Source organism: Schistocerca gregaria, chromosome 8, assembly GCF_023897955.1.
Source record: "Schistocerca gregaria isolate iqSchGreg1 chromosome 8, iqSchGreg1.2, whole genome shotgun sequence".
NCBI lineage: Eukaryota > Metazoa > Arthropoda > Insecta > Orthoptera > Acrididae > Schistocerca > Schistocerca gregaria.
The window spans coordinates 152,174,047-152,192,366 of record NC_064927.1 but is presented as its reverse complement, the minus strand read 5'-3'; the positions used below and the strand labels follow the sequence as shown (position 1 = coordinate 152,192,366).

At 43.5% G+C, this 18,320-nt stretch overlaps 1 protein-coding gene across 3 annotated transcripts in view; it reads left to right on the top strand.

The window, feature by feature from the left end:
• The window catches only part of LOC126284995 (glucose dehydrogenase [FAD, quinone]-like), a 287,504-nt gene that overhangs the window by 174,075 nt on the left and 95,109 nt on the right, over window positions 1-18,320 (top strand). For all 3 annotated transcript variants that reach the window (XM_049984288.1, XM_049984289.1, XM_049984287.1), the window contains one exon: window positions 12,611-12,810. In XM_049984288.1, the coding sequence (XP_049840245.1) occupies window positions 12,612-12,810 (199 nt within the window). In that variant the 5' untranslated portion in view covers window position 12,611. The remainder of the gene's footprint in view (window positions 1-12,610; window positions 12,811-18,320) is intronic.

The window sequence follows — 18,320 nt, the reverse complement described above, 5'->3', positions numbered from 1 at the left end:
TCCTTTACATTTGGTACTGTAGGACAGGGGTTTCTGTGACTTGTTCTCCTGGCGGCGGGACAGTGGTTTCAGCGTTGCTATCTTGTTACTCTGTGATCAAGTTCCAGAAATGTAATGTTGTTAAAGTCCACCTTGATGGCTCTTTCCAGTGTCAGAGAATGTAGTGTATAGTTCAGTTTAAAAAGAACAACGTCGCTGACTCACAGAACGTAATGTATAGTTCAGTTTAAAAAGAACTACGTTGGTGACGTAATTCAGTACCCTCAAACGTTTAAATTTATTAGCATACCGGTACACTTGAAAATATTCCACATCATCCGCTATGTTAGGAGACATACAGAAACACACACACACTCACACAGACACACAGACAGACATACATACATACACACACACACACACACACACACACACACACACACACACACACACAGAGAGAGAGAGAGAGAGAGAGAGAGAGTGAGAGAGAGAGATGGGGGGGGGGGTGAGCAGCGGAGATAATGAGGAAAGCCACGTACCTCTTCATTATTAAGATTTTCTTCGTCAGGTTCAGTGAATGATACCAAATCTGTGAAATTATCATTCTTAATTTAAATAACCGGCTCTGCTATTGTTTGACCCATAACTATCGCCACAGAACCCAGAAATGGCAGCGGAATTGTCGATGATCATTCCTTTTTCTTTATAAACTGAAAGAGAGTAACGTAAAACTCTGGCGAACTTTCTTGTAAATAACCATCTTTGGGTTGAAGCTCTTTTTCTCGTTTTTTATTAAACAATACGTATGTTTTTACATCGGTTCCGCCTTTAGCAACACACAATTTTGTTTTTTAACCCAAACATGTTTCACTGCAGTTGCACCATCTTCAGCGGGCTTTTATTTTATGGCTTTTTATCACATGGTGTGGTTTTTTTGGATGTGTTGTATTTCTGCAGTTACTGTTTTGTTATACAATTTTCTCGTAAATCTTCATCAAAAGTTGTAATTTCGATTTTTATCTCAACACTCATTTCACTATAAAATTATTGTTGGATTTCTATTTTCCAGTCAAATAATAAGTTATTGTGGAAAATCACCGCAAACAAGTGGCGAGATGCTCTTCACAATCGTGGAGACCGTTACAAACTGTCGGGAAAAAGGTACAGTAAAGTCCAGCTACATGCAATCAGAAATGAAACTATTGCAGGAGCCTTGTGCCCTGAACACACAAAAAATGTAGTGTAGTGACGTGGCGACGACAAAAGTTGCTGTTGAAGGACTGATAAAAGCACAAATCACGCTGTTCAGTAAACACAATTCAGCAACGTATCAATTAAAACTATTCCTGTTTCAATTCAATATTAACTAAATCGAATATATTAATTTTACATACATAATTTAACTGTTTAAGTATATTCAAGTTTGAGCTAAATACGTGAGCCCCAGGCTGCGCTCTCTCCTAGCAGAGCCCACGCCACAATATACACTACTGGCCATTAAAATTGCTACATCACGAAGATGACGCGCTACAGACGCGAAACTTAACCGACAGGTAGAAGATGCTGTGATATGCAAATGTTTAGCTTTTAAGAGCATTCACACTAGGTTGGCGCCGGTGGTGACACCTACAACGTGCTGACATGAGGAAAGTTTCCAACCGACTTCTCATACACAAACAGCAGTTGACCGGCGTTGCCTCGTGAAACGTTGTTGTGATGCCTCGTATAAGGAGGAGAAATGCGTTCCATCACGTTTCCGACTTTGATCAATGTCGGATTGTACCGTATCGCGATTGCGGTTTATGGTATCGCGACATTGCTGTTCGCGTTGGTCGGAGGTTCAATGACAGTTAGCAGAATACGGAATCGGTGGGTTCCGGAGGGTAATACGGAACGCCGTTCTGGATCCCAACGGCCTCGTATCACTAGCAGTCGAGATGACAGGCATGTTATCCGCATGGCTGTAACGGATCGTGCAGTGCCGGCCGGAGTGGCCGTGCGGTTCTAGGCGCTACAGTCTGGAACCGAGCGGCCGCTACCGTCGCAGGTTCGAATCCTGCCTCGGGCATGGATGTGTGTGATGTCCTTAGGTTAGTTAGGTTTAATTAGTTTTAAGGTCTAGGCGACTGATGACCTCAGATGTTAAGTGCCATAGTGCTCAGAGCCATTTGAACTACCCATTATATTTCCCACGAATCCACTGTGGTATTCCTCCATCCACTAAGGCTACACAATATCCTTGTCCATCAATACTAACTACATCGCAGCTCCCAGCCTCTTCCCTTGTGGCTCATATACCGCAGTAGACCTAGATGCATGAACTGTCGCATAGTGCTCAGAGCCATTTGAACAATTTTTTGATCGTGTAGCCACGTCTCGATCCCTGAGTCAACAGATGGGGACGTTTGCAAGACAACAACTATCTGCACGAACAGTTCGAAGACGTTTGCAGCAGAGTGGACTATCAGCTCGGAGACTATGGCTGCAGTTACCCTTGACGCTGCATCACAGTCAGGAGAGCCTGCGATGGTGTATTCAACGACGAACCTAGCTGCACGAATGGCGAAACGTCATTTTTTCGGATGAATCCAGGTTCTGGTTACAGCATCATGATGGTCGCATCCGTGTTTGGCGACATCGCGGGAACGCACATTGACAGCGTGTATTCGTTATCGCCATACTGGCGTATCACCCGGCGTGATGGTATGGGGTGCCACTGGTTAGACATGTCGGTCAACTCTTGTTCGCGTTGACGGCGCTTTGAACAGTGGACGTTACATTTCAGATGTGTTTCGACCTGTGGCTCTACCCTTCATTCGATCCCTGTGAAACCCTACATTTCAGTAGGATAATGCACGACCGCATGTTGCAGGTCCTGTACGGGCCATTCTGGGTACAGAAGATGTTCGACTGCTGCCCTGGCCAGCACATTCTACAGATCTCTCACCAATTGAAAACGTGTGGTCAATGGTGTCCGAGCAACTGGCTGATCACAATACGCCAGTCACTACTGTTGATGAACTGTGGTATCGTGTTGAAGCTGCATGGGCAGCTGTACCTGCACACGCCATCCAAGCTCTGTTTGACTCAATGCCCAGGCGTATCAAGGCCGTTATTGCGGCCAGAGGAGGTTGTTCTGGGTTCTGATTTCTCAGGGTCTATGCACTCAAACTGCGTGAAAATGTAATCACATGTCAGTTATAGTATAATATATTTGTCCAATGAATACCCGTTTATCATCTGCGTTTCTTCTTGATGTAGCAATTTTAATGGCCAGTAGTGTAATTATTGTAGTCTATGATAGAGTGTCTGTAGTAACAGGCACATATAGTTATTAGAGGCCTCTCCGAGTGTACCTACTTGTTCTGGATGTATTTTAGGGGCGTAGGGAGGGCATCTTAGTTGGCTTTGCGAGCACACTATACCACAGTGCGTCTAAATTCTACTTTTATCCCTAATTCTATAGCCGAGGTCTCTGATGCACGTGAGTGCAGCAAGTTTCACCATAGAGAGATCCCGTCGAAAACCGCAGCGAAAAAAATAATATCGTACAGTTCCAGCTAGCCACAGAACGCCTCTCTGTTCTCACTTAAATGCAGAATCTCAAGGCAGTGTACCGTGGAATGAGGGCATTTGGCGCTGTCGATGTGGACGCGTCCAAGTTCTGTAGCTTCGTGGCGTTATTTGAGGGAAGTAGGTTATGCTGTGCGCGCTGGTGTTTGCTCTCCCCTACAAGTGACAACATCCTACCTAATACGTTCCAAACCGCCGCGCATAAGAACAGGATTTTCCGGTGCTCATATCTCGGGTTCGATTGGTGGTAACTAACTAGCCTTTGAGCTAGAGACCATTTGTTTACCCAATAGAAGGATCGTCTTTGTGTTGCTATCCTCGAGTACAAGGCTAAAGTATGAACATCACGCTTAGGCAAATCATACAAACCGGTTGGTTCTTTTTGCAATTGATGTGGTCAACGGTGTGTTTGATGAAACTTACGTAGGCACCTTTATTTCATGGGCGGTACCTAGGAAAATCAGACGTGTTTCTTTATTATCTACATTTATACTCTGGAGACCACCGGGAGGTGCATGGCAGAGGGTACGTCCCTCTGTACCAGTTATTAGGGATTTCTCCTGTTCCCTTCACGCATGAAGCGCGGGAAGTGTGTTTGAACTCCTTTGTGGGTGCAGCAATTACTCTAATCTTATCCTCACAATTCCTATGTGGGCGATACGTAGGGGATTCTAGTATATTCCTAGAGTCATCATTTAAAGCCGGTTCTTGAAATCATGTTAATAACCTTTCTCGGAATAGTTCACGTCTGTCTTCAAGAGTCTTCCAGTGCAATCCTTTCAGTATTTCTATGATACTCTCCCACAGACTAAACAAACCTATGAGCATTAGTGCTGCCCTTCTCTGTACACGTTCAACAGTATCCCCTGTTAGTACTTTCTGGCATGGGTCCTACACACTTGAGCAACATTCTAAAACCGGTTGCAAAACTGCTTTATAAGCAGGTTTGTAAACCGAGTGCACTTTTACAGTATTCTGCCAATACAGCGAAGTCTGCCATCTGTTCACCCACTACTGAACCTATGTGATCACTGCATTTCATATCCCTACAAAGTGTTACACCCAGGTATTTGTATGAGTTGGCCGATTCCAACAGTGACTCACTGATATTATAATCATGGGATACTATGTTTTTTCGTTTTATAAAAAGTAAAATATTACATTTCTGAACTTTTAGAACAAGTTGCAAATCTCCGCATAACTTTGAAATCTTTTCAGGATCTGACTCAGTATTTACACAGCTTCTTTCAAGATGGTTCAAATGGCTCTGAGCACTCTGGGACTTAACAATGAGGCCGTAAGTTCCCTAGACTTAGAACTACTTAAACCTAACTAACCTAAGGACACGACACACACGCTTGCTCGAGGCAGGATACAAACCTGCGACCGTGGCAGCAGCGCGGTTCCGGACTGAAGCACCTAGAACCGCTCGGTCAAAGCGGCCGGCTGCTTCTTGCAGATAGTACTTCTCTGTAGATAACTGCATCATCTGCAAAAAGCCTGATTTTACTGTTAATATTGTCTGCAAGGTCATTAATATATAACATGAACAGCAATGGTACCAACGCACTTCCCTGGGACACACCTGAAGTTACTTCTACTTCTAACGATGACTCTCCATCCAAGATAATACGCTACGTCCTCCGTCCCAAAAAGTCCCAATTACACTGAGTGAAGAATGAAGGGAGCAAGATTGCAGTTTAACGTACCATCGATGACGTGGTCATAAGAAACGCAGTAGAAATTGTGTCAGAGGAAGGATGATGAAGAAACCTTCCTGTATTTTGCCTTATGTGGTTTACGGAAGCCACGGGAAACCGAGATGTAGACGGCTGAACGGTGGTGTGAATCGTCGTTCTAGAAAATGCTAGTGAGCGTATTGTTCCCTGCGCCATTTCGAGTGGTGTGGAAAGAAGAGATATCCTAGCTCTGTGTTTCAGTATGTGCTAAGAGCTTTACTGCGAATGGGTCAACAAGTTAGCCATCAAAAGATTTTAGCTATTGGAGTACCACAGTTTTGTGTTCTCTGTAGTTGTAAAGGTCTTCATTGACAGTGTTTCTTTGCACTTTTGCGTCTCTACAGATACAATACAATGCCATATTCTAAATATTTCCTGTAGTTAGTACTGTGGAAATTGCTGATATTTATCCATACCGATAGCTGCTGCGAAAACCTCTGTTACTGCTACACGTTTCGATTGTTACTAAGCACCACCGGACACTCCTTGGCTTTCCATTTCACTCTAATGCCTTAAACACGGAATGGAGGAATTCATGACATAAATTTGTAAACATTCTTCAGAAGATCTCAGCCGTGATGACAACAGTTCACATCCCCGGCCACTAATTCAGATTTAGATACTCCGTGATTTCCCTAAATCGTTGAAGTCCAATGTGGATACGACTCTTTGAAAAGGGGGACGCCCGAGTTCCTTCTCCATCCTTTTCCAGATCCGAACTTGTGCCCCGTTTCTCATGAGCTTGTAGCCGACAAGAAATTTAACACTAATCTTTCTTCTTTTTCTCTTTCATTTTGGCATAACAGGTATGTTGTGGTGAAGCATCTCTCCATGGCCCCGTTGTTTGACTTACGGTCTATCACCATGGAGCCAACCCAGCTGGATAATTTCCATACAATAAGCGGGAACGTGCGTCGAATACCTTAAGATCAGTTGGAATGCTTTCATCCTTGACAGTTGAAACTTTTCCAGATGTGACAGAAAAATTGAAAGTTACCTCCGAAATGATAGAATCATATTAGAGAAAATTAAATTATATGTACTTTACATAATCGAACAGCTGCTTTCGTCACCATGTAGAGATGAGTGAATGTAACGTTTGTTCAACCTTACATTTGCTGATTTTCGATCTCTCCTCAAGGTCTCATATAGTAAGACGAAACTTGGCGCAGCGATTATCGCATTGGACTACCATTCAGGAGGAACGCTGTTAGAATTCCCCTCAACCAATCGAGATTAAGATTTTGAATGATTTCCCGCAATTACTGTGTAATAGTCGGGATTTTTTCTTCGAGAAGACAACGGTGAATTTTTTGCTCCCATCATTCCCAAATCCGAGCTTGCGTTGGGACCCTGTCGAAGGGATGTTTATCTTTCTCCTTTTACATCATGGAGTTAGGACACGTGACACTTCATAGAAGTTGTTGTGACGTGACGTACGTAGCGTTTTTTTTGCAAAAAAGACACAAAAACCATTTACAAAACTCCAATAAGCAGAACCAAGTCAATGTGTACTCGTCGGTAAGCAGCAAGCGGGCTACAGCCAGTTCAATTACATGTAACGAGTGAGAGGAGCAAGGAAGAATCGTCTTCGGTGATTTCTTTATGTGGAAAATACCGAATTCCAACGTAGTTCGGGTTTATTTTAAGTTGGTTGGATAATTTTCATCGAAGGACGGAGGAAGAGACTGGCATACTAACACCATCTGTTGTTATGAAATCACCATTAGGGTTGACGATAGCTTGATTTCTTTCTTGAGGGAGAGTTTCCAACCTTCTGATTGCGTTTAGTTACAGCCGAAACGTTGAAATAAAGGGTTTAAAACACAATAAAATGATTCATTGTGATGATTTTTTCTATGAGAGACAGTCAAATAGGAAAGAGGCAGGTCGAAAAAAGTAAGTGAACTGTTCATTATTCCAAAAAATTATCGAGATAATTATTAATACTCTTGTCCCACCGTGAGATAAGACGGTCAATATCTTCATGGAAAAATGTGTGCAGTTGTCTACGGGACCGTGACTATACCCAGGCGCGTATCTCTTCGTCCGAAGCAAATATACGGCCATGAATTCCAGGGCCCCAAAAATATGGAAATCTCTTGGGGAGAGGTCGGAATTGTATGAAACATGGGTAAGGGTTTCCCAGCGACACCTCTCCAGCGAAGTCGAAACAATATCGGTAACACATGGTTCTTGTGACTGATTTAATGCGGCGTGCCACGAAATCCTCTCCTGTGCCAATATCTTCATCTTGGATTAGCACTTGCACCAGCTTCCTCAATTCTTTGCCGGATATATTCCAATCTCTTTCTTCCCATATTGTTTTTACCCTATATGTCTCTCTCTACTGCCGTGGAAGTCATTCCCTGATGACTCGAAGCATGTCCTATCATCCTCTCCTTCCTTCTTGTCAACGTTTTCCACATGTTCCTCTCCTCATCGATTCACTTTGGTATTATGCTGTGCCCCAAAAGAAGATTCTCAGAAACTTGTTCCCAAACTTAAGACCTATGTCTCATACTATTAGGTATCTCTTGGCCGTATGGACTACTTGCATGTGTTAATCTGCTTTTTGTCTCCTCCGTTCTTCGTCCGTCATATGTTATTTTGTTTCCATGGTAGCAGAATTCTCTCTCTTCGCCTAATTCGTGGTCTCCAATTTTGATGTTAAGTTTGCAGCAAATCTCACTTCTACTACTAATCCTTAATTTCATCATTCTTCGATTCAGTCCTTAGTGTTTGTTTACTAGTCCGTTCAATAGGTCTTCAAATTCTCCTTCAAGTGCCCTGAGACCAACAATGTCTTCAGCATATCTTATCATTGATATCGTTTCACCCTTAATTTTAACACCACTGCTGAACCTTTCCTTTATTTTCAACATTGCTTCTTGTATGTATAGATTGAACAGTATTGGCGAAAAGCCACATCCTTGTCTTACTCGCCTCCTAACACAACAATTCGTTTCTTCGTATTCCGTTATGACTTTTCCCTCTTCGTTCTTGTACTTATTGTATGTTACAAACAGGAACAACATGGTGCGAATAGAAAGTAGCCGCTATTTAAAACACCTATTGTAGGCAACTCCATAAAAGAAGAGGGGCAAACATTTATAGGGAAATAATTCTAGAAGTATAGAGTCTGGAGATGCCGTATCAGATTTAATAAGCTGATTCTGAGGCTAGCTTTGCTTTCCCACTGGGCACAGACACTGAAAAGAAACGCAAACCCAGGCCCTTAGGATCGGGCGAGAGTGCCCACCTACACCACCTCCAAAGGAGAACAGTATGAGGAGATAATTCAGACCAGAATCGGAGGAATGACTTTGAAGGGGTGCAGTATAATGCCTGGCTATACCTTGAAAATATGATGGAAATCTATAGTGAACTATTTTATTCCGCTTTGGTGGAGATGAGAAATTCTGGAGATAGCCAGACACTTCCGACTTGATTTGGTATAGCCGTAACAAAACTGTACAAAAATCAAAACCATCAGTTCAAATGAGTGGTGGTTTTACTTTTCTGGCAGACGCTACGCTGTGATTGATGACTTGCTTGTTCTTTTTTATTTTCTGTGTAATTTTGTACATTAGTTTTTACTGTATTTTATTTTAACATTAATGGTTAACGTGCGCGGCACGTTTTCAGGACTTCATATTGAAATGGGAGTTTTATAGCTACTAAACATACGTTCATTTTTCAGGTTCCATCAACTATCATTCTATGCCAACTTATCCCAGGGGTTTTGCAACTTTCCCAATGTATCGGATAAGTTGGCATAGTCTTAATTTTACTGTACTTGATTTTTAAGCAATTAGCCAAGAGTTTTAAATGATATTTTCTTCATTAACTAGGAGCAAATGCTCATCAATTTGGCCCATAGTCCAGTCCACGTTCAAAATTAACATGCTGTATCGCACGGTCTTCATCCACTGTTCCAAGATTTCCACGCATATGCCACTTCAGATCTGTAAGATGTGCTCTTCCTACATATTTTGAGTGTTGGTGGCCGTTGGAGGATAGCGACACTACAGTAACTGAGGCAACTGAGGCGTAGTACTAAGCTTGTTGTTACTGTTCTTTGGTCCTTCTCTTTGGCGTTGATTCTACGTTTTCGTAGGTCGTATATGGCTACTATTTTTCCCAACATTTTTTCTCCTCCGAAAAATCCAGAGATTGAAAGGTGAATAGCAGAACTTGCACGTATTGAGAAATAAAGCTGCCAGGATATATCTTACAGACGGAAATTCAAACCACAGATACGTGTCCTGTACATGAAACAGCGTCATGATGATCTCTTCATTGTCAAAAGATTCCCCGTTCGGTTCTTCGTGAGGTTATTCCCAAGGGCGAGGTGACCATGAGAAAGAATAAGCGACGAAAGTGTGGCGTTCTACCCAGGGGTGCATGCAGTATTTTTTTCATTGGGGATCTGAGAAATGGGTAAAATGTAATAATCACAACTGAAGAAATATATTTACAAACATTATTGTGATTTTAATACACTAACAGTGACAAAATAGCACTTAAAGAAGAAGCCGATGAGGCTACTTAGACATTTCATTCAGCATATCAACAGTTTTTATTTCTATATTGTTATGAATATACATCAAGGCCACTCCATTAAATCTGCCTACTCCCATTGTGCTACTTAAGTAAGTATAAAAATATCGCAGTGGTGAGAACGAACATATCTGATGTTGATGTGGTTAGGGGCCATATGCAGTAAAATTCAGCACCTCACGAGTGTAGGGAAAAATAATTTCTTTACACATATTTAAAGAAGTAATAAAATCGATGGGCAGAAAGTGAAGATCCTTCTGGTTAAGTGAGTTCCTTCATATCTTCAATTCATTGAAGAAAGCCTTTGTTGGTTCATTAACGTCATTATGCCACAGAGTCACTGTAACATCAGCAGTAGTTTCTAGGTTTCCATTTGATGCACGTGCTATGTTTTTCGGCAACAAGATTTGTATGTTTTTTGGGATCCCTAATGATTTAAAAACCTGTGCTTCACCTGGTTGATTGGATAGTCTGTGAAAGGAAAAAAAACTGAAATCCTGAAGTACTCTGTAGGACTCTCTGTCTCGATGTTAGGGTGCTTTGTTTTATGAAATTTCCAGCTTAATTCCAATAAGTTCAGCCACATTTTCTGCTTCCTTTTACTCTGGATGGAAAGGTGATCGAAAATCTTCCATGTTCTTCCTTAGAGTCTCACACAGATCAAAATATATATTAAAGTCCATCCGTTTCGCTTGTAGTAAACTGGCTGAACCATGTAACAGGCGAAACAAACCTTACTACCTACAATCATTACCATAAAGAATGTCGGTTTTTGTATTGCTGCCAAAAATGAAAATGCTTCGCTAGAATTTTCTGTATTTGGGAATTGCTGTACTTCGAACAAAGATACACTAACAATAGGAAATAGTTCAACAAACAAGGAAATTGCATTCAGCCTTTCTACCCATTGGGTCTCGTAGAATTTCATAAACCTTCTTTCTCTTCTTCTTCTTCTTCTGCTTTGGCGTTAACCGTTGTCCTTTACCTGTTTTTCCTTTCAGGGGAAACTCTGAAGAATATGATGATTTTGTTTATGCTGCCCAAGGAGTTCTTGTTTGCAGAAAGAGTACGTGAATGGTTAAGAGCTAAATTTAATCAGTGCTTAACACAGTGAACGTAAATTGCCTGCGGATACGACTCTTAGAATTTCGCAGCAAATTCACTGAACACACTGCTCATATTTTCCGCCGCATCAAAACCCAATCCACGAACGTCGTTCAGATATAATCTCAGATCATGAATGTTTTCTTTTGAAACATCAGCCAATTCCAATCCACGAAGATCATAAACACGTACAAATTTGAGGAAATGTTCACGAATTATGAAAACATTTATGTTCTTATCAAAATGTAGAGCACAAAACTCAAACTATTGTGTCCCATAAATATCAACAGTTTCATCTGCCAGCACACCAAAACCTTAGCTTTGTAAATCTTGCCGGCCGCAGTGGCCGAGCGGTTCTAGGCGCTACAGTCTGGAGCCGCGCGTCTGCTACTCTCTTAGGTTCGAATCCTGCCTCGGGCATGGATGTGTGATGTCCTTAGGTTAGTTAGGTTTAACTAGTTCTAAGTTCTAGGGGACTGATGACCTTAGATGTTAAGTCCCATAGTGCTCAGAGCGATTTTTTTTGTAAATGTTCTCAACAAGTTCTCCGCACACCGAACCACGGCAATGTCAATAACTTCATTCTTTTCTGCTGCACTTCGCATTAGTACCTGCACTATTACAGTACTGGCCATTAAAATTGCTACACCAAGAAGAAATGCGTTTTGCCTTTCATAAATTAATGTTTAATCCCCACACGAAATTCTTTTTCGTCCATTTTTTGACAATCACTCGACTTCCTTGATTCACACGAATGCCAAACACAAAGAAATAGACCAATATAGCTGAAACGTGGTGTGAATTTTTTTCACAGATGCTACTAACTAAATATGACCTCGATACGCGCCGGTGGTGCCATCTCTCGGACTTGGCACGGACTTTTCAAACGCATGGGGCATACAGACCACCATCCCACATAGGCAAGATCCATGGTTTGTGAAATTCAAAAGTTCTGGCGTTGGGTTCCTGGTCAGTCCTAGGATTTCTATCTGTTACTTGTCAAATCTTTAAACTCTGTCACCGTTTATTAAAGTGAACCTGAGATGCATCGAGGTTGGAGGTTCAGATTCCACGTTAAACTGTAGGACCCGCTATAACTGGCTCTGCAAGTCAGTACAAAGGTCGGAGAAAGACAGACACCTCCAATTGGACCATGCCTAGTAAAGCACTGTGGTGTTCAAACCGACCCTCAAGTTGATTTCTTTTCTTCTTATCTTCTGTTATTGTTATAGATGTCCAACATGGAGCTAGGGTGGGGGGTTTGCTAGAGGTGTAGGGGGGAAAATAGCATGAAATTCGAAATTTGTGGTGAGGACTTCTGGGATCACATTGCTGAGGTCATCGGTTACTAATCTTACACAACTAACTTACGCTAAGGACGACACACAGATCCATGCCCGAGGGAGGACCGTGACAAGGCGCATAAGACCGCTCGGCTACCCCGCGCGGCGCGAAGATAGCTATGAGACCGCTTTCTCCCCAGCAAACCTTGGACCCGCGCATGTTTGTTGTAGCGTAAGCATATAGCTGCAAGCCGGCAAGCGGTAGAGCACTACAGCAAGCAGTCTACTGTGTTTGATGCTGATACACGTGTAGGCCGTAAGCGCTCAGAGGAGGCAGAGAGTGAGTAACGATCCCTGGTCTGCCTCCAGGATGAGCTCGGTGACGGCGTCCCTGCCGACGCTGCTGTCGTCGGCGGCGTCCACCGTCTCGTGGTTCTTCCCGGCGCTGGTGGCCGCCATCGCCTACTTCAACTACGACCTGCTGGACCCCGAGTCGCGGCCCATCGAGATGCAGCCCGACATGCTGCTCGACTCCTACGACTTCATCATAGTCGGCGCCGGGTCCGCGGGTGAGTCAACACCGCTGGCATTCGTCATTTAAACCTTAACTCGCGACGTGAACTTTCAGCGAGGTATACTACGAGGTGCGGTCTCTGGCCTGCGACCACTATGTTCAGAGATTTAAGGCGTAAATAATTTGAAAATTTTACCTAAGTTACACAGACGAAAAAAAAATCGCAGCACCCAAAAATAATTGATAATTAATTGAAATCCTCAGCTGCCGACAGGTGTTACTGATATTCCTCGATGGGGAATATCAATAACACCTGTCGGCACTTGAGGGTTTTAATTAATTATCAGTTATTCTTGAGAATCTGCACGGTCGTAAATGGTATCTGTTCTTTCGAGAAGAGTTACTATCTTCATATACAAAAAATAATTGATGTAGAGCAGTGAAATTTCAAGAATACACACTATTTAACATATTTAAGTGATGAACATTGCAAGATCACAGGTTAAGGTAAGCGCGAGATGAATCACTGCAAATACACTAAAGCACCAAAGAAACTTGTATAGGCACACGTATTCAAATACAGAGATATGTAAACATACACAATACGGCGCTGTGCTCGGCAACGCCTATATAAGACAACAAGTGTCTGGCGCAGCTGTTAGTTCGATTACTGCTGCTACTGTGAGCGGTTATCAGGATTTAAGTGAGTTTGAACGTGGTGTTATAGCTGGGGCTCAAGCGCTGGGACACAGCATCTCCGAGTTAGCGATGAAATGGGGATTTTCCCATCCGACCATTTCAAGAGTGTACCGTGTACCGTGAATATCAGGAAGTCGGTAAAACATTAAATCTCCGACATCAATGTGGCCGGGAAAAGATCCTACAGAACGGAACAAACGACGACTGAAGTGAATTGTTCAACGTGACGGAAAAGCAACCCTTCCGCAAACTGCTGCAGATTTCAATGTTCGACCATCTACAAGTGTCAGCGTGCTAACCATTCAACGAAACATCATCGATATGGATTTTCGGAGCCGAAAGGTCCATTCATGTACCCATGATGACTGCACGAAGCTTTACGACTCGCCTAGGCCCGTCTACACCGACTTGGGCTGTAGATGACTGGAAAAATAGGGCCTGGTCGGACGGGCCTCAAACTGTGTCGAGAGGATGGACGTGTATTGGTATGGAGACAACCTCACGAATCATGGAACCTGCACGTCAGCAAGGGACTGTTCAAGCTGGTGGGGCGTGTGCAGTTGGAGAGATATGGGATCCCTGATACGTCTAGATACGATTCTGACAGGTGACACGTACGTAAGCATCCTGTCTGATCACCTGCATCCGTTTATGTCCATTGTGCATTTCGAAGTACTTGGGCAACTCGAGCAGGACAATGAGACACCACACACGTCCAGAATTACTACAGAATGGCTCCAACATTCTTCTGAGTTTAAACACCAAACTCCCCAGACATGAACATTATTGAGCATATCTGAGATGCCCTGCAACGTGCTGTTCAGAAGAGATGTCCACCTCCTCGAAGTCTTACGGATTTATGGACAGCCTTGCAGGATTCATGGTGTCAATTCCCTCCAGCAGCAGCGTGGGGTAGCCGCGCGGTCTAAGGGCGTCTTGTCACGGACCGCGCGGCTCTCCCCTTCGGAGGTTCGAGTCCTTCTTCGGGCGTGGGTGTGTGTGTTGTCCTTAGCGTAAGTTACTTTAAGTTAGATTAAATAGTGCGTAAGCTAAGGAACCGATTACCTCCGCAGTTTGGTCCCATAAGACCTTGCCACATATTTCCAATTTTTTTTTCACCCCAGCACTGCTTCAGGCATTAGTTGAGTCCAAGCCACGGCGTGTTGCGCCACATCTGCATATTCGTGGGACCCTACACGATATTAGGCTGGCGTACCAGTTTCTTTGGCTCTTCAGTGTATGAAATACTGGTACGTTAATAACCGGTGAACCGCCAGAAAACTGAATGCAAACACGCGAATGCGCATGCACTGTGTTGTGCAGGCGCCGGATGTCAGTTTGTGGTATGGAGTTCCATGTCTGTCGCACCTGGCAGGTCGAAACGGATACGGTTAATGCTTGTTGTGGATGACGCTTGAGTTGACGAACGATAGTGTCCCATATGCGCTTGATGAGTGAAAGATCTGGTGATCGAGCAGACCAAGGCAACATAGCGACACTCTGTAGAACATATTGGGTTAACAGCGCTACGTAGGCGAGCGTTATCCCGTTGGAAAACACCCCCGAGAATGCTGTTCATTAACGGCAGCACAATAACTCGTATCACCAGATTGACGTACAAATTAACAGTCAAGATGTGTACGATAACCGCGAGAGTGCTTCCGATGTCATATGAAATCGCATCAACGACCGTAACTGCAGGCCTAAGTCACGTGGGCCCAGCACGCAGACAGGCTGGTTTCCTTCTAACCAACACACGGCTATCACTGGCGCCGAGACAGAACCAGTTTTCATAAGAAAACACAACAAACGTTCACCATGCCCTCCAATCAGCTCTCGCTTGACTCTTTTGAAGTCCCAAATGGCGGTGGTTTGTGGTCAGTGAATCGCATACTGCAAGGCGTCTGGCTCGGAGCTGTCCTCGAAGCAACCGATTTGGAACAGTTCGTAGTGTCACTGTGGTGCCAAATGCTGCTCAGATTGCTACTGCAGATGCAGTACAATGCACCAGACTCACACACCGAGAACGATGGTCTTCCCTCTTGGTGATGCCACAAGGCAGTCCAGATCCCGATCTTCTAGCCACTGTACATTCTCGTAACCACCACTGCCAGCAATCATGTACAGTGGCTACATTCCTGCCGAGACTTTCTTCAGAATCACAGACGGAACATCCAGCTTTTCGTAGCGCTATTACACGACCTCGTTCCAATTCAATTAGTTACTGATAATGGCCTCTTTGTAGTCTTAAAAGGTTTCTTCACAAACATCAACTCACCACACTCGATCTGAAAGGTAACTAACGCTCAAGACCGTGACAGTGTGTGTTTGAAGCAAATCTAATTATCATCCTCGTAATGGCGCTTCTAGCACCGCTCTTTTGCGACTGGTGCGAAATATGAATAGACATCGTCTTTAAGATGCAGAAACAAGCTTATCAACTTTCGTTTATGCCGCACAACTCCTTAGCGTTGTGACTTTTTTCTGTCAGTGAATATAACATTATCTGACAAATCAGGCACTGTCCAGCTATTAATTTTGCAAATTTTCTGTTGCAAACGGAAACAAAAAAAAAAATTGTGTTTGTTGGGAAGTATCGAAAAAACATCATTTCCACACATTAGTGAAAAAAACTTTGAAATTATGTAACAGTCGTACAAATAAATATGCATGATGTACAAATTTATAAGTACAGTATCCAAATTAAAAAACGTGCGCTGGGCGCCCCTGCTTCGCGTGTCTTTAACGCAGTTTTGTTAACGTCTCTATGGCAACGCCTCTTCATAGTTCTACAGACGGCTATCGTACTCGCCGTGGGCCGTTTGCGCTTCGAAGATGAAACCTGTCGAAAGCTCTGCCAGATCTCAGGGATTTTCCTGAAGTTTAGAAGCTTACTTGATTGTAGAAGTGTCTTACTAGTCAAGAATGGCTTTTTTCACGTATCTCAGTGTTTATGATGCCATATCTGTTGAACTATGTGTCGTAAAAAACTGATGTATTTGTGTAGGTACGAGGGTGAGCCAAATGAAAACCTTAAATTTGTAATAACAAATCGAAATTTCGCGCCGTTAGCCTGTAAGTTGGGAGCGTGCTACATACAGCGTGCAGAATGGCCTGTAGGTGGCAGCATAGTGCAGATGCACACATACCGTCGCAGTATCGGTATAGTACGCCCCCGGTAACTGAGTTGTAGCCGGTACGGTAACTCAGTGTGTTGGGCAAGAGGGTTATCTGCCCTCTGTAACAAAAAAAAAAGGAGTTAATGGATCAACAACAAATTGAAACGGGTGTCTTGCGACGTCCGCACCGAACAGGTGAAACGAACGAAAACAAACAAAATGAGATAAAAAAAAAAAAGTGGTCAGCGCGACATAATGTCAGTCCTAAGGGCCGGGTTCGATTCCCGGTTGGGTCGGAGATTTTCTCCGCTCCGGGACTGGTTGTTGTGTTGTCATAATCATCATCATTTCATCCCAATCGACGCGCAAGTCGCCGAAGTGGCGTTAAATCGAAATATTTGCACCCGGCGAACGGTCTACCCGTTGGGAGGCCCTAGTCACACGATATTTTATTAGTGTCGGTATAAAGATGGCCGCCCCACTTGCGACTTGCACCAGGGAAGAACGGCATTCTGTTATTCTGTTATTGCGTAGTGAAGGTGTGAAACCTATTGAAGTTCATCGAAGGATGAAGGTTCAGTACGGTGATACATGTTTGTCACAGCAACAAGTCTACGAATGGAGTAGGAAGTTCGCAAATGGTGTGACTTCAGTGGATAACGCTCCTCGTCCAGGTCAGGCACTACGAGTTGTGACACCACAGAACATTGCAGCAGTTGAAGCCGTAGTGAAGGAAAACCGCAGAGTGACACTGAATGACATTGCAGCATGTTTACAGATTAGTCTTGGGTCAGCACACCGCATTGTGCATGATGTGCTCTAGTCCCACAAAGCGTCTGCGAGATGGGTGTCACGGCAGCTGACTCTTGAAATAAGAGAACGACGTGTTGATGCTTGTGAAGAACTTTTTCGGCACTTTGAACGAGAAGGTGATGGCTTCCTTGCAAGAATCGTTACTGGGGACGAAAAACCTGAGTTCACTTCCACCAACCGGAAACGAAGAGAGTGAGCAAGGAATGGTGCCATCCCCCATCACCAAAACCAGAGAAGTTTCGAACAGAACCATCAGCAGGGAAGGTTATGCTGACTCTCCTTTGGGACGAAAAAGGCGTAATTTTGGAGCATTACATGCCTAGAGGGACCGCAGTCACCAGTGCATCATACACAGATCTCCTAAAAAATCATCTGCAGCCTGAAATCAAATCAAAGCGACTTGGATTGCTGTCAGCAGGTGTCCTTTTGCAACATGACAATGCAAGGCCCCACACTGCCTGTACAACAGTTGCAACAATCACAGACCTGCATTTTGAATGTCTTCCTCAACCACCATACTCACCAGACCTTTCTCCAAGTGATTTCCATATGTTTGGACCACTCAAAGACGCAGTGGGAGGAAAGAAGTTCCGTTCTGATGAAGAGGTACGCCACGCGGTGCACGAGTGGTTGCGCGGACTAACAAAACTATTTTTTTCTAAAGTGGTTTATGCACTTTGTAAGCGCTGGAGGACTAGCATTGAGCATGGGAGAGATTATGTTGAAAAGTGATACAACTCTGTACCACTTCTGGACAATAAATAATATTTTTAAAAAAATTTAAGGTTTTCATTTGGCTCACGCTCCGTACATTCAGCGACATATATGGATACCATCAGCGAAATATCTTGTAATTAAATTTAGTAGCAAAGAAGTAATACGTTATGTTAAAACGTTGTGTACCGAGCGAGGTGGCGCAGCGGTTAGCATACTA